This window comes from Sander vitreus, chromosome 3 (genome assembly GCF_031162955.1).
Source record: "Sander vitreus isolate 19-12246 chromosome 3, sanVit1, whole genome shotgun sequence".
Taxonomy (NCBI): Eukaryota; Metazoa; Chordata; class Actinopteri; order Perciformes; family Percidae; genus Sander; species Sander vitreus.
The window spans coordinates 6,918,354-6,934,312 of NC_135857.1; the positions used below are offsets into that span (position 1 = coordinate 6,918,354).

Sequence of the window (15,959 nt, forward strand, 5' to 3'; positions counted from 1 at the left end):
GGCAGTTGGCATCCAGCTCATTGGTGCATTACCGCCACCTTCTGCTCCGAACTGTGGGTCAGACAATAGACAGACACACACACTACAAGCCCCCAGGAAGAGCGCCAAGTCTAAAAGCCACCATGGGCTTAGCGGATAACGGTGGTACTGCACCCCATGGCCAAGAAAGACTTTTCACATAGACTTTGCATGGCGAAAGAAACGTCTATATTTCAGCGGATAATTTGTTTCGGGGTATATCAACTTACCAGCCCGAACAAGTAAAGTTTCCTTGTTTAAAACGTCACGTTTTTAACATTTTTAACATTCACTAGAAGCGAATCCAGAATTATTAAATGTGGCATGATGAACGCGCATAATGGGCGCGAGCAGAGCCGCGGGACTGCGCCCGTCCGCGTCGCCTGCACTGCGCATGCTCATATGACTGTTTTGAGTCCTGTAGCTGTAATAATCTAATGGATGTCGCTCCAGCAGCCAATTGCTGTAATTCACCATGTGTTCTATTAATACATCCATGGTATTATCTTATGATATATCCGAGGGATGTATGGATGTATGTATGTATGCTGTAAAGCCTGTTACGTGGATGTAACGTCATTAGCGTTTCCCAAAACTGCCAAGGCTATCGGCTAGTAGCTATCAGCGGTAGCAAGCATGGGAGAACGGTAACACTGTACATAGATAACATTACAGACATAGTGATTAGGCTACATCGCCTTGGTTTTCTCAAAACATCCATCGTTTATTTTGATAAGCATTACTAATTAATACATGGCAAAGTGAAGTATTATAATGAACATGTCGTTGACTGTTGATGTCAATGACTGGCTATACAGGTGCTGGTCATATAATTAGAATATCATGAAAAAGTTGATTTATTTCAGTAATTCCATTCAAAAAGTGAAACTTGTATAATGTATGCATTCATTCCACACAGACTTGATATATTTCAAATGTTTATTTCTTTTAATTTTGATGATAACTGACAACTAATGAAAACCCCAAATTCAGTATCTCAGAAAATTAGAATATTACTTAAGACCAATACAAAAATAGGATTTTTAGAAATGTTGGCCAACTGAAAAGTATGAGCATGTACAGCACTCAATACTTAGTTGGGGCTCCTTTTGCCTGAATTACTGCAGCAATGCAGCATGGCATGGAGTCGATCAGTCTGTGGCACTGCTCAGGTGTTATGAGAGCCCAGGTTGCTCCGATAGTGGCCTTCAGCTCTTCTGCATTGTTGGGTCTGGCGTATCACATCTTCCTCTTCACAATACCCCATAGATTTTCTATAGGGTTAAGGTCAGGCAAGTTTGCTGGCCAATTAAGCACAGGGATACCATGGTCCTTAAACCAGGTACTGGTAGCTTTGGCACTGTGTGCAGGTGCCAAGTCCTGTTGGAAAATGAATTCTGCATCTCCATAAAGTTGGTCAGCAGCAGGAAGCATGAAGTGCTCTAAAACTTCCTGGTAGACAGCTGCATTGACCTTGGACCTCAGAAAACACAGTGGACCAACGCCAGCAGATGACATGGCACCCCAAACCATCACTGACTGTGGAAACTTTACACTGGACTTCAAGCAACGTGGATTCTGTGCCTCTCCGCTCTTCCTCCAGACTCTGGGACCTTGATTTCCAAAGGAAATGCAAAATTCACTTTCATCAGAGAACATAACTTTGGACCACTCAGCAGCAGTCCAGTCCTTTTTGTCTTTAGCCCAGGCGAGACGCTTCTGACACAGTGTCTTGTTCAAGAGTGGCTTGACACAAGGAATGCGAGAGCTGAAACCCATGTCTTGCATACGTCTGTGCGTGGTGGTTCTTGAATCACTGACTCCAGCTGCAGTCCACTCTTTGTGAATCTCCTCCACATTTTTGAATGGGTTTTGTTTCAGGGTGCAGTTATCCCTATTGCTTGTACACTTTTTTGTTCATCTTTTCCTTCCCTTCGACTCTCTATTAATGTGCTTGGACACAGAGCTCTGTGAACAGCCAGCCTCTTTAGCAATGACCTTTTGTGGCTTGCCCTCCTTGTACAAGGTGTCAATGGTTGTCTTTTGGACAGCTGTCAAATCAGCAGTCTTCCCCATGCTTGTGTAGCCTACAGAACTAGACTGAGAGACCATTTAAAGGCCTTTGCAGGTGTTTTGAGTTAATTAGCTGATTAGAGTGTGGCACCAGGTGTCTTCAATATTGAACCTTTTCACAATATTCTAATTTTCTGAGATACTGAATTTGGGGTTTTCATTAGTTGTCAGTTCTAATCATCAAAAGTAAAAGAAATAAACACTTGAAATATATCAGTCTGTGTGGAATGAATGTATACATTATACAAGTTTCACTTTTTGAATGGAATTACTGAAATGAATCAACTTTTTCATGATATTCTAATTATATGACCAGCACCTGTATACAATATGTATTTGAATTTATTTAGGGTATGATTAGTAGCCTACCTGTAATGCTAGTCCTTTACACAATATAACATGTATATGAGAGCTTAATAAACCATTTTTGTGTAAAGAAAAATACTTTTTTTTAAATCCAATATATAATATCTAGGTCTGAAAGTGTGGCTGATAGGAGACAGCTACATCCGATGTGGGGAAGAGAACCTGGGACTAGATGGCCATGTGTGGTGGTTTGGCTGGGGTGGTCTGAGATGGAGGAACCTTCTTCCCTTTTTTCCTTATCAGTCTTTGAGAGGAAGAACAGTCCCGCTGATTCTCTGTGGCGGCCTTGGCAACATCAAAGGTGTGGAGCTTGTCACAGTGATGAAGCAGGACCTGCTGCACCTCCATGGCATCTTTCCTGAGATGAAGATCATGCCATCAATGAGAGATGTCACTGGAGGAAAGTAGATCCGTGAAAGATCAACAAGACCAGAATGTGGGTGAACAGAGAGATGGGCAAATTTGTCATGGAATTGGGTGGAGACAGTGTAAGGCATCCTTGCATAAAGTTTGACTGTCCTGGCATATTTATAAGAGACGGAGTTCATTTCACAAATTTGGGAAATTTTTTTTTTTTAAGTAGCATCGCACAGTCCCTTGAGGCTACAATCCATACTAGATTGTAGCCTCAACAGGATTGCATTTTACGATAAAAACTTGTAAATATCCAGGGCAGCCCTCTTTGTGTAAGGATATGTCTCCACCTATTTATGTAAATGTTTTAAATTTTAGATTATATTTATATATATATATATATATATATATATATTATTTTTTATTTGTTAATCATTCTGTTCACTTACATTCTGTGTTCTTCCTCTCCTTCTTGCCTTTATTTCTCCCTGCCTTTTCCTCTCTTGCCTCCACTCATCTTCCCCAGCCTCACCCACGTGTTTTGCATTTTTTATTTTGTCTTTCTTCCCCACGTTGGATGTAGATTTTGTTTGTCCTATATTATGTTTTTTTTTTAAAGATTATTTTTGGGGCTTTATTTGAAAGTGGATCGATATGAAAGGGGGAGAGAGATGGGGGATGACACGCAGTAAAGGGCAGCAGGTCGGACCGGACTCAGCCAACGTGGGGCGAACACTCCCACTGGGTGAGCTAGGCCGCCCGTCCTACATTATGTTTTTAATTAAATTTTTTTTTTAAATAATCCTGCAGGTTTTTTTTGAATCAATAATTCTCTTAATAATAATTGTATTGTGTTAAAATGTAAATATACACCAGTGTTGTTGAGCATTATTTTTGTGCTTTCCGATTTTTCCATGAAAAGTTTGAGACAAAAGTCTACTTTTTAATAACAAACATTTTGGAGTACATGTAACTTGCAATGAGCATCAGTTGAAATTGTTATTAGCCTACACATTATGCATACAATTTCAACAGAAGGTTTTAATACATGCATGGATTTGAACTCATTGTGAGGTATAGGTTATTGTATATTGCACACAAGAATCCCAGATAAAATATTTTACTATAAATAACATAACTGCACTCCCAAGGTTGGAGTTGTCTGTGAAAAAAAAAGAGAAACGTTATTGCAATTTAACAAAACAATGAGTGAAAGTTTCAGTATTAATCTTAAATTAAGATAATTAGTTTTAAAATAAGGAACATGTTGTTTGTAACTTAAATACAGTGTCACTATCACTCGACCTGGTTTAGTGGTTTATTGCAAAAGCTAAAAAAGCAGAATGCAGGTCAAGCTAAATAATGGAGCTAGTTAGGTAGCTAATGTTAATGTAATATCTTATATGTCCCTAAGAGCCGATGTGGGTTTAGGGTTTAACACTTATCTCACGATACATCCGAGGGCTGTATGCTGTAAAGCCTGTAGCATAGATGAGCGATAAAGCCATGGATGTATTAAGAGAAGCTCTGTTCACCAAACTGCAGGCTAACCTACTAGCTAGCTAGCTAGTAGCACGACATAATAATTACATCTCCTTGGTTGTCTAAATACATCTATCGTTTATTTAGCTAAGCATGTAAAAGACCAGGAACAACGAAAACACAATGTTTAACGTTAGTGAATATTTTAGACAATGAAACGGCGAGTTCATGAGTTTGCTAGCTACGTTTACCGTGGATGTAAGACACACGAGAGAGAAGCTCATGAACACGCATGTTGCTACCGGTTGCTACGACAACACAAACAAATTGTTGCTAGTGCGCATGTCCATCGTGAGCCAACCAGCGTTATGGGCCAACAATGCGGAAGAGCCGAGCTCCATGTTTGCTTTATGCGCTTTTGAGCACTCTCATTGGAATGTACGGGGCTTCCCGCCGAACACTGTATCCAGTTCTCTTAATACATCCATGATTACAAATCTTCTTCTTCTTTTTGTTTCCGGCAGACTAGACGCATCTATGGCGTATTGCTGCCCTCTGCTGTTCCACTACAAATCTAAAACCGTAATCAATAATTAGACCGAAACGGATCCTAATGCCCTATATACAAACATTAAGAAATACAATAGAAATTAAATAGAGCTCAACAGTCCCGCCCATAGCGGGTTCCGGAAGTAAAAATACAATGCAATTTCTTTATTGATAAATTGGAGTATAAGCCATAAAATTGTAACCGTCGATGGTAGACTTAAAACCAGCTACAACATGACTAAGCGATTGTATATGATCATATAGATGCCAAAAGTTCATGGGGCACCTACCTTGTTTTGAGATAAATGTCTTTTATTTGCGATGTCTTGGATAAGTACTCCATTACCCACAATCCTGAACAATCCCACAATCCCACAGTGATGCCTCTGATTGGTGGAACTCATGTTGGTGAGGAAGGGGAGCTGCATATAGAGTTCAACAGTCCCGCCCCTCCTCTGAGAGACCTTGGGTTCCGGAAGTAAATTTCCCATTAATTTCTCCCATTGACGTCTGGAAAAATCTGTATATAAAGAGTTTTAGACCATGCCTTAGGCTAACCAGGTGGTACGTGACTCATAAGCATACAACGTATCATTTCCAGTAAAAAAACAAACAGAAAATCCCCAAAAAGTCAAAGGTACAAGACTGTGTACATATCGTCATCTCAGAGCAAAGGAACTACTCATCCCATAAACCACCGCGCACCACTGAACAAAGGAAGCTAACGTTAGTTTAGCTAACAGCTAATTCGGCTAACCGCTAGCTGAGACAGCATGTAATAACTTTAAAAGACCCTCAAAATAAAACCTGAAAATAACCGTTAACATATATAACAGCTGTTATGTCAGCTGTAGACGGCTTTACCCAGTGTTAAGTTTGAGTTAAAGTTATTTTAGACTGAATCAAGCTGTCAGCTAGCGGTTAGCCGAATTAGCTGTTAGCTAAACTAACGTTAGCTTCCCGGCAGAGGAACAGATCGTGATTCGTGCAGTGTCGTAAATCCTCGTGACGGATCGTGCAGGCAGCACAGATCGGGTACTGACACCCCATGAGTTCCACCAATCAGAGGCATCACTGTGGGATTGTGGGATTGTTCAGGATTGTGGGTAATGAAGTACTTATCCAAGACATTGCGAATAAAAGACATTTATCTCAAAACAAGGGTAGTGCCCCATGATTTGTGGTGTCTGTATGAGCATGTACAATCGCTGAGTCATGTCGGCATGCTGGTTTTAAGTCTACCATCAACGGTTACGATTTTATGGCTTATACTCCAATTTGTCAATGGAGAAATTGCATTGTATTTTTACTTCCAGAACCCGCTGTGGGCGGGACTGTTGAGCTCTATTCACCCTTTGCACGTGACGTCACACTCCACTCGCGCGAATTATGAACGCCATGACGGACGGCGGAAGAGCTATGCTGTAGATGGCAAGCTAAACTCGTACGTTTTCGTTTGTTTGTGTTCTCACATTCACAATCTGCAGAGTAATCCTCACCAACACAAGCATGCAGAGTAATCGTCGCCAACACAAGCATGTGTATGTATTGCCTTTCTGTTTTAAATGAGTGATAAATAAAATGATCCTCAACCAGCTAGCTGCCGTGCTAACCAGCTGTCCTGCTAACAGGTCCAACCCATGGATGTATCCAACCCGATGATGACCAACATAACTAGCTAACATCGGTTATTCACTGACCTAGCTACATATCCAAAAAAGAAAGCCGTTCCCTTGATCATTTAACTTAACACACATACAAAAAATATTGGTTAAATTAAAGATGACATGGCACGGAAAATAGCTTCAAAAAGGCCAAAAATACGAGTTAATTGGGGAGCTCCTACCCCGGCTAGCTGACGAGCTAGCTGCAGCTAGCTTTGGACTGCTCGCTAGCTGCTGCCCATCGCATCGTAATATCCACCGGTCAAATCTAAACATAGGCTACACAGCGAATATAATCACAGATAAGAAGATGGCTAGATGTTACAATTATATGTGGTTACTACTGATTATATACACTTACTGCATGGATTAACATGTGATAGATAATTAATGACTGCACTTCCCAGAGCTGGGATGTGTTCAGGCATCCATTAGCTAGGAAGTTGCGTTGGCACACCAAGTGAATAACGGTATGTGGGTAGCCACGACCGACCATGTCCTCTAAAAACATGGGCTATGTGTTATATAAATCTTTACTTAAGTAAAGAATAGATGTTAATACAAAATAAACCCTAGATTGATGTCTTATCTTTGCCATTATGAGGTACCTCCCCCTGCCGTTAGCGTAGCATCGCGTACCTGTAAAGTGTGAATTATACTGGACGCAGCCCAGCTGGCGCGTACAAATGTGACATCATGGGATCGCCATAGCAACTGATCATGGGATCGATATTTATACATATATATATATAACAGCGGTGGCGCTAATGAGCAAAGGCTACCGACATTGCTCTTTCTACAGACTAGAAGAAGAAGAAAAAAGTAAACAACGGCAGAACTGGCTGTAGCATTGCCGTCAATGCTTCGATTTGATTGGATGACCTACTTCGTTGGATCAAACCTTTCATTCACCATAAAAGAATTCATCTTAACCCAGTAAGTTTACCAGAGAGACTTGCAGCCACTCTGAGAGTCCTGGCATCTGGTTGTCGGCGAACCCGTTCAGGCCTCCCGTTTCCGCTTTGTCGCGCGCGCCATAAATCACGCCACCTTAGATGCGTCCAGTATAATTCTCGCGTAACCCAGCCAGCTACAAAGAGCTGGTAAGCATCCAGACTTTTAAAAGCTTTGAGATCAGCACCAGTATATGGGGATACTCCGTTTACCACATAGTGGTACAGATTGTGTGGACTGAAGTCGGGCAGACTCTGTGATTTAATGAGGTCCGTGAAAACGGAGGGAGAAAGAATTAAGGGTCGGTATCCAATCCTGCTATCTCCAACTTCTCCAAATACCGCTCTTTGTGAGCACCTACCAGATGCCCTAACTTGTTGTTCAATAGAAGAAGCCAGAAAGCCATAAATACAGTTTATTTAGTGTTATGTATTTCAAACTGATTGAAACTATGAAACTTTCCGCTCGTCTACTACTGTTTAGCCTGTGCTTCCGCCGTCCGTCATGGCGTCGTCATGTGGTCGTGGTCACGTGTTTGCAAAGGGTCAATACTAGGCTTGTTCGAGATGAACTGCGCCTCGCCTGTAAAGTGGACGGGAGCAGGCGGGAGCAGCCGGGGGATGGGACAAAAATCCGCTGTCAAGTCGGACAGTTTCCAGCCGTTTCCAGCAGCCTTCAGGCTGAACAGGAAGTGACAGAAACACTGTGGTCCGATTCTGATTTAATAAAATGTTACCCATATATCAGCTCCTACACAGTCTCCAGTTGTTTTAGTTATGACAGAGTAGCTGTTAAAATGCTCTACATGCGATCTGTTGCTGATTTTAATTAACAACACACCGTAGATGATGTAATCTGAACAGATCTAGTCTCTCTGACTTCTAAACGTCACTATCAGCCACACAACATGTGGTTTGTACAGAATAAGCCTTTAAATCAGACAAATATCAGTTAAAATCCCTCCAAATCAAAATCAATAAAAAGTATATATAAAACGTCATCATGTTGAGTCGATTCTGAACCAATCAGCTGTTAGATCAGCTGAGAGGCCGGCGTTTCCCAGCATGCTCTGGGTCCGCCTGGGTCTTTCAGTTGGTGGAATCCAACTGCAAATGGATGTATTAAGAGAACTGGATACAGTGTTTGGCGGGAAGCCCCGTTCATTCCAATGAGTGTTCTCTTAATACATCCATGGCTCAAAAGCGCATAAAGCAAACATGGAGCTTGGCTCTTCTGTTGACTGCATGGATGTATTTTTTTATTTTTGGATGTGATCGATTCTGCTCAGATCTGGCTCATCTCGAACGAGCCTAGTGTCTATGGGGAGCTGCCGCGAGCTGCCTGCACGATCCGTCACGCGCATGCCCAAAATGATAATCCTGTTTTACGATGATTGACGACACTGCACGAAACACAATCGGTTCCACGCTTCTGCCTCCACCGGGAAGCTAACGTTAGTTTAGCTAACAGCTAATTCGGCTAACCGCTAGCTGACAGCTTGATTCAGTCTAAAATAACATTAACTAAAACTACACACTGGGTAAAGCAGGCTACAGCTGACCTAACAGCTGTTATATATTTTAACAGTTATTTTCAGGTTTTATTTTGAGGGTCTTTTAAAGTTATTACATGCTGTCTCAGCTAGCGGTTAGCCGAATTAGCTGTTACCTAAACTACCGTAGCTTCCTTTATTCAGAGGTGTGCGGTGGTTTATGGGATGAGTGGTTCCTTCGCTCGATATTGAAACTATGTGTACAGTCTTGTACCTTTGACTTTTTTTTGGATGTTCTGTTCGTTTTTTCAGTCGAAATTATATGTTCTATGCTTATGAGTCACGTCGTAGCTGGTTAGCCTAAGGCATGGTCTAAAACTCTTTATGTAAGGATTTTTCCAGACGTCAATGGGAGAAATGAATGGGAAATTTACTTCCAGAACCCAAGGTCTCTCGGAGGAAGGGCAGGACTGTTGAGCTCTATTATCATGACCATCATGATGACCATCATCATCATCATCATCATCATCATCGCCATTATCAACATCAGGACCCAAGCATACTATTAGCACCTACAGACCTGTGTCAGACGGCTAGAGATGGCGGCCTGTATGAATGAGTGTCTCTACCCGTTGCTCTTGACTGAGGGAACTCGGCGTAAAGGGGGTGAGCACTGACCGACAGGATGGATTTAGCTTTTTGAATCACTTGTCTATTGTACAGGTCAGTAAGATTATTTTGTTGAACGCCGATTGGATGATGAGATCTCCTCAGACAAGCACCCATAGACCCTCACTCTCTGCATCTGGTCAATTAAAAAAATCAAGAATCCAGCCCACAGGTTAAAATCAAGGTTGAAGTTATTTAACCCTTGTGTTGTATTCCCGTCCACCATGAACTTGATGGTCTCTTCCTGCTTAGCAACACTTTGAGTGATTTGGTCACCCATGGCTTTTAGGATACACTTTCACTACTTTGTCAGGGATCACATTTTCAACACAAAAGGAGACATAGCAACTGACAACATCAGTAAACTCAATAATGTCAGAACAAGACTCCTCAAACATATTCCAGTCAGTACATAGCAGGCACGCATGCATGCACGCACGCACCACACACACACTAAACTACATTATATCCTCTTATGTTTTACAGTCAGGTCCATAAATATTGGGACATCGACACAATTCTAATCTTTTTGGCTCTATACACCACCACAATGGAGTTGAAATGAAACGAACAAGATGTGCTTTAACTGCAGACTTTCAGCTTTAATTTGAGGGTATTTACATCCAAATCAGGTGAACGGTGTAGGAATTACAACAGTTTGTATATGTGCCTCCCACTTTTTAAGAGACCAAAAGTAATGGGACAATTGGCTGCTCAGCTGTTCCATGGCCAGGTGTGTGTTATTCCCTCATTATCCCATTTACAAGGAGCAGATAAAAGGTCCAGAGTTCATTTCAAGTGTGCTATTTCCATTTGGAATCTGTTGCTGTCAACTCTCAATATGAGAGCCAAAGAGCTGTCACTATCAGTGAAGCAAGCCATCATTAGGCTGAAAAATCTAAACAAACCCATCAGAGAGATAGCAAAAACATTAGGTGTGGCCAAATCAACTGTTTGGAACATTCTTAAAAAGAAAGAACGCACCGGTGAGCTCAGCAACACCAAAAAGACCCGGAAGAACACTGAAAACAACTGTGGTGGATGACCGAAGAATACTTTCCCTGGTGAAGAAAACACCCTTCACAACAGTTGGCCAGATCAAGAACACTCTCCAGGAGGTAGGTGTATGTGTGTCAAAGTCAACAATCAAGAGAAGACTTCACCAGAGTGAATACAGAGGGTTCACTACAAGATGTAAACCATTGGTGAGCCTCAAAAAACAGGAAGGCCAGATTAGAGTTTGCCAAACAACATCTAAAAAAAGCCTTCACATTTCTGGAACAACATCCTATGGACAGATGAGACAAAGATCAACTTGTACTAGAGTGATGGGAAGAGAAGAGTATGGAGAAGGAAAGGAACTGCTCATGATCCAAAGCATACCACCTCATCAGTGAAGTATGGCGGTGGTAGTGTCATGGCGTGGGCATGTATGGCTGCCAATGGAACTGGTTCTCTTGTATTTATTGATGATGTGACTGCTGACAAAAAGCAGCAGGATGAATTCTGAAGTGTTTCGGGCAATATTATCTGCTCATATTCAGCCAAATGCTTCAGAACTCATTGGAGCGGCTTTTACAGTGCAGATGGACAATGACCCGAAGCATACTGCGAAAGCAACCAAAAGAGTTTTTAAGGGAAAGAAGTGGAATGTTATGCAATGGCCAAGTCAATCACCTGACATGAATCCGATTGAGCATGCATTTCACTTGCTGAAGACAAAACTGAAGGGAAAATGCCCCAAGAACAAGCAGGAACTGAAGACAGTTGCAGTAGAGGCCTGGCAGAGCATCACCAGGGATGAAACCCAGCGTCTGGTGATGTCTATGCGTTCCAGACTTCAGGCTGTAATTGATTGCAAAGGATTTGCAACCAAGTATTAAAAAGTGAAAGTTTGATTTATGATTGTTAATCTGTCCCATTACTTTTGGTCCCTTAAAAAGTGGGAGGCACATATACAAACTGTTGTAATTCCTACACCGTTCACCTGATTTGGATGTAAATACCCTCAAATTAAAGATGAAAGTCTGCAGTTAAAGCACATCTTGTTCGTTTCATTTCAACTCCATTGTGGTGGTGTATAGAGCCAAAAAGATTAGAATTGTGTCGATGTCACAATATTTATGGACCTGACTGTATAACCTAGTCCTTTACAATCCTTATCCATCATAACCTATAAAAAGCCCCTGTGTCCCTCAAAAACGCTGAAAGTGTGCTGCAACAGTGCTTTCTCACCCATGCTCAGTAATCCTTTAAATGTGAATTCCTGCACCCCTAATTCTCTGAGATTATTCCTCATCACCTCTCTCTGCGTCCCATACCCTCTACAACTCAGAACTACATGCTCTACTCATTCTTCTTCGTGACATGCCTCTCACAAGCCTGTTTGGTGTTTTTCTTATCATTTTCAGTGTTTAGTTTAGTGCACAGTGCCCCAACCTCAACCTTGTCAACATAGCTTCTTCTCTCCTTTCCTTTCTTTACTGTAAAGCCCAGTTTGCCAGCTCATCAACCCGCTCAGTCCACCTCCCACCTACATGCATTGGAACCCACAGAAAGCGCCATCTGTTTAAATATGAGTAAAATCCCTATACTCTTTCATCACATGATGCTCTTACCAAATCTATTTTTACCCTTTTATTTCTTTTTTTAACTCTAACAAATACCAGTCTATATCAGGTCACACTGGACAACAATGCAGGGAATGCTCTGTCTCTTTGGACATTATTTTGTCTGTTACTTTGATTTCAGAACTCTGCGATATTGAGAGGCAGCACAGGCAGGCTTATTGCTGTGAGGAAAAAAAAAATAGAAAGTGAACTTTAAACTGTTCTTGTCAGCTGACTACAGATATAAAAAAAAAAAAACTACTGTATGCGGCCCAGGCTCAACAGGACCTGAAACTTTACACACATCACTAGAACACACTGTTCCACACAAGAAAATAGCATATACCACCTGCAAAAAGCATGGTGTATTTTAGTGATTTGTTCTCTTCTTTAACCTGAATAATTACTTGAATAGAAAGCTCAAGAGCAAGAACCTAGACAGGTTTTGTAGAGGGATCTGAGAAACTCTGAAAACAGGGAAAAGTAAACACACTGGTTGTCAGCAGGTGGCTTTTCAGGTTCCACAACAGGAAGGGGTTTAGAGCCATGAGACGGGCAGGCCGGTAAGACCAGGTTGAGTGCAGGAATGTCAACACGTAACAGGGTGGTGTAGAGAGGGACTGAGGGAGGGAGCCTATGAGAGGAGGGACAAATAGCAGGAAGGAGAGAGAGTCATAAATGCAATAATTACAGCATAGGCAGACATAGGTGACACACTCTCCTGGTTCCACAGGCTGCATGCATAGCTAAGAACTCTGCTGTTCCACTGACAGGAGGGACACAGGGCCCAGAAACCACTTTCCTTGTTCTCAGAGATTTATTTTTCACCAGAATTTCATTTCTACCCATGGATTTGTTCCTGGATTCTGGCTAAATATGACAGATTTCTTTCTGCCAGTGACCTCGAAGTCAAACTGGATTTACCAAATTTAAAGGACAAGGGACTATTTGCCATGTCTGTGACTGCCCTGTTCAGGGGCAAGTGGGGGCACAAGTCACAGGAAACCCCAGAGAAGCATCCAGCAGCTATGGTCCAACCCAGCCATGAAGACGAGGATGACGAGGATGACTCCAATGTTGGTTTCAGCAGAGAGCCTATCCGCAGGAACTCGCGCTTTTACCGGTCAATGAGAAAGAAGAGGATGGTCTCATCTGAGCAGTCTGAATGTAAGAAAACACCAGACCTCTGATGGGCTTGCAATTTAACATTGTATTTCTACTGTACCTCAAATTTGGTGAGAATAGCCTCTTGTCTTACAAGTTAATTAACATTTAAAGTGACTTGTCTGGTCCTAAAGCAACACTATTTAGCCTACTTCAAACATCATTGCACTAAATCAACTGAATGGATAGTCAAAGAGTCATTGACAGGTTTCATTCGAGAGCATCACACTTCCGCAACATGTTTAGGAATTCAGTTCTCTCTCTGCTTTGGTTATGGAGTATTTGTACTGTATATAATTTCTCTACATATGTTGTCCTATTGGCAGTTGATACAGTTGTTATTGGAAGTGAAACAAAGGCCTGGTACTCCTATCCTTCAAATGACATCAACATGAATACAACCTGAGAAACTAGTTTTGTTTGAACAGCACAATAGTCTGAGTGATACTTGTGTTTTCCAAAGGTCAACCTCTGAACTCATAGCAAAACAAATAAAAGTAAAAATGTTGAAATTAAACATCAAATTATACCTGATACCCTGTTGATATTAGGGTCTGAAATGATTTGGAAAGTTGTTGGGAGGGAGGGGGAGGGTTATTTGCCAACTTGCTTTTTACAGATTAATACTCAACAGTCTGTAGGACAATTCCAGAAACTGAATGACCAAATTGTATTGTTGTAGTTTTATCCTGTACATAGAGCCACACCAAAGGCAACAATAAAGTGTTTGAGCTTAGACTTTGCCTGGCATCTCAAATAGGCCTCAAAGAGAAGGATTAGAGAGATTACTTAATACATAACTAGACAGGTCAGCCTTACTAATAAAAAAGTAAAATTAAGTCGTAAAACAGTGAGGCCTGTTGAAAATGCCACAGAATCCAGATTATCAAGCAGGCTGTTCTCATGTACATATAGATACAAAAAGTAAAGTAATTTGTATGTGTTCCATGTATTTATTGCTGTATGCACCACAGTAACTGCTGCTGTATAAGGGCACTCTAGTCTGCATCGGGAAGAGGTCGGGGCGGATTGCTGGGTCATAAAACACAGCAATTACAACCCAGGGAGTGTAGTAAGCCTTCCGGGACACCACAAGACATTTAGCCAGGAACTATGTGTTTGTGTCCAGGTAGTGTTTTAATTCAAACCACAATCTTTTCTCTAATCTTAACTAGTCACGTGGTGCCTAAATGTAACTGTCGTCGCCACAACACTCACTTTTTGTTAGCTAAACTCAACTGCCACAGCCACTGAAAGGACCGACAGTGAAAGGTGCTCTGTAGCCGGCTCTGTCACCTTTTCTCAGCTAAATTTCATTGTCATACGAACCTGTTCATGCGTTGCCAGATCAAGCCACAATGTGGCCACCGCAAATTCAGATTTAACTTTACTTACTGTGTTACATTCAACTTCCATTTCTCACTGTATTCATAACGAGTAAAAAGGACAGTTGTACAGTGGCTGTATTCACAAAACCTATAATTTGAAAGAGAATTCTTGTGGTAAAATACATATATATATGTATATTATGTGTGCTGTCCTACGTATATTATTTTATGCAGATTTATTGCACACATGCAGCGTCTCAACATGTCTGAACAAGTCTGCATTCGCAGACACCCAGTGTAGTATAACATTATCTTTTTATTCAAAAGTCATTGTGAAACGGAGCGTCTTAAGCTTCTGAAATGTCACATATTTCTCACTATTAACAGAAAATAAGCGGGGGTAATTATGAGAGGGATTTAAATCAAATCTACGTGATTTTTATTTCACCATGTTATGAGCATTGTTAGAGTGTAGTGACAAGGAGTGCCAATGGACTGTGACATTTCAAAACTAGTAGCAAATCTATGTAATAATTACCCAGCTTTATTTACCAAATTATATTGTTGTCTTGTGGCCCTGTAGCAAATGTTCCATGGCCTGATACCGTGGCCCTGGGGTTGGGAACCAATTATAGTATGGAAATAGTAGTTTGACCAAAAAAAATCTAGATTAAAGGTCTACTTACAAGCTTTTTTCTAGAAGGTTCAAACTCATTCCACAGGCTTCATCAGAAGTCAACTGACAACTGAGCCAACTCCCTTCAATAATGAAGACTAAGAGAAATTATTGAAAACTCTGGAACAAGCCAGTAAGAGTAGAAGTTAGTAGAAATTGACAGTGATTAAAAATATCCTTGTTTATTTTGAACATATATCTTTTGATCAACTTTTTCATCCATGTGCATAGTTCAAGTGAAAGTATGTGTATGTGCAGGGGTTAAAAAGCATAGGCACATAGGCCTACGCTCTGTCATCAGGGGGCACTTAGTCTATATCCACGATGTTCCACTTCCAGGATTGCTCCGGAAATTCAGCCGGATGTCCTTCGTTCGGCCGGATGTCCGTTACCTTAGGCTTTCTTGTGTTAGAATTTTAAACTCTGGTGGATTTCTGAGGACTATGGTTAACTGCTCCTCAGATCTCTGCAAGGTAAATCCAGACAGCTAGCTAGACTATCTGTCCAATTTGAGTTTTCTCTTGCACGACTAAAACAACCTTTGAACGGCACTGTGGCTCC

At 41.3% G+C, this 15,959-nt stretch overlaps 1 protein-coding gene across 1 annotated transcript in view; it reads left to right on the top strand.

Moving 5' to 3' along the window:
* Positions 1–12,917: 12,917 nt before the first annotated feature.
* The window catches only part of ngef (neuronal guanine nucleotide exchange factor), a 31,934-nt gene continuing 28,892 nt past the window's right edge, over positions 12,918–15,959 (top strand). Inside the window, exon 1 of the mRNA XM_078245829.1 lies at positions 12,918–13,397. Coding sequence (XP_078101955.1) covers positions 13,184–13,397 — 214 coding nt within the window. The 5' untranslated portion in view covers positions 12,918–13,183. The remainder of the gene's footprint in view (positions 13,398–15,959) is intronic.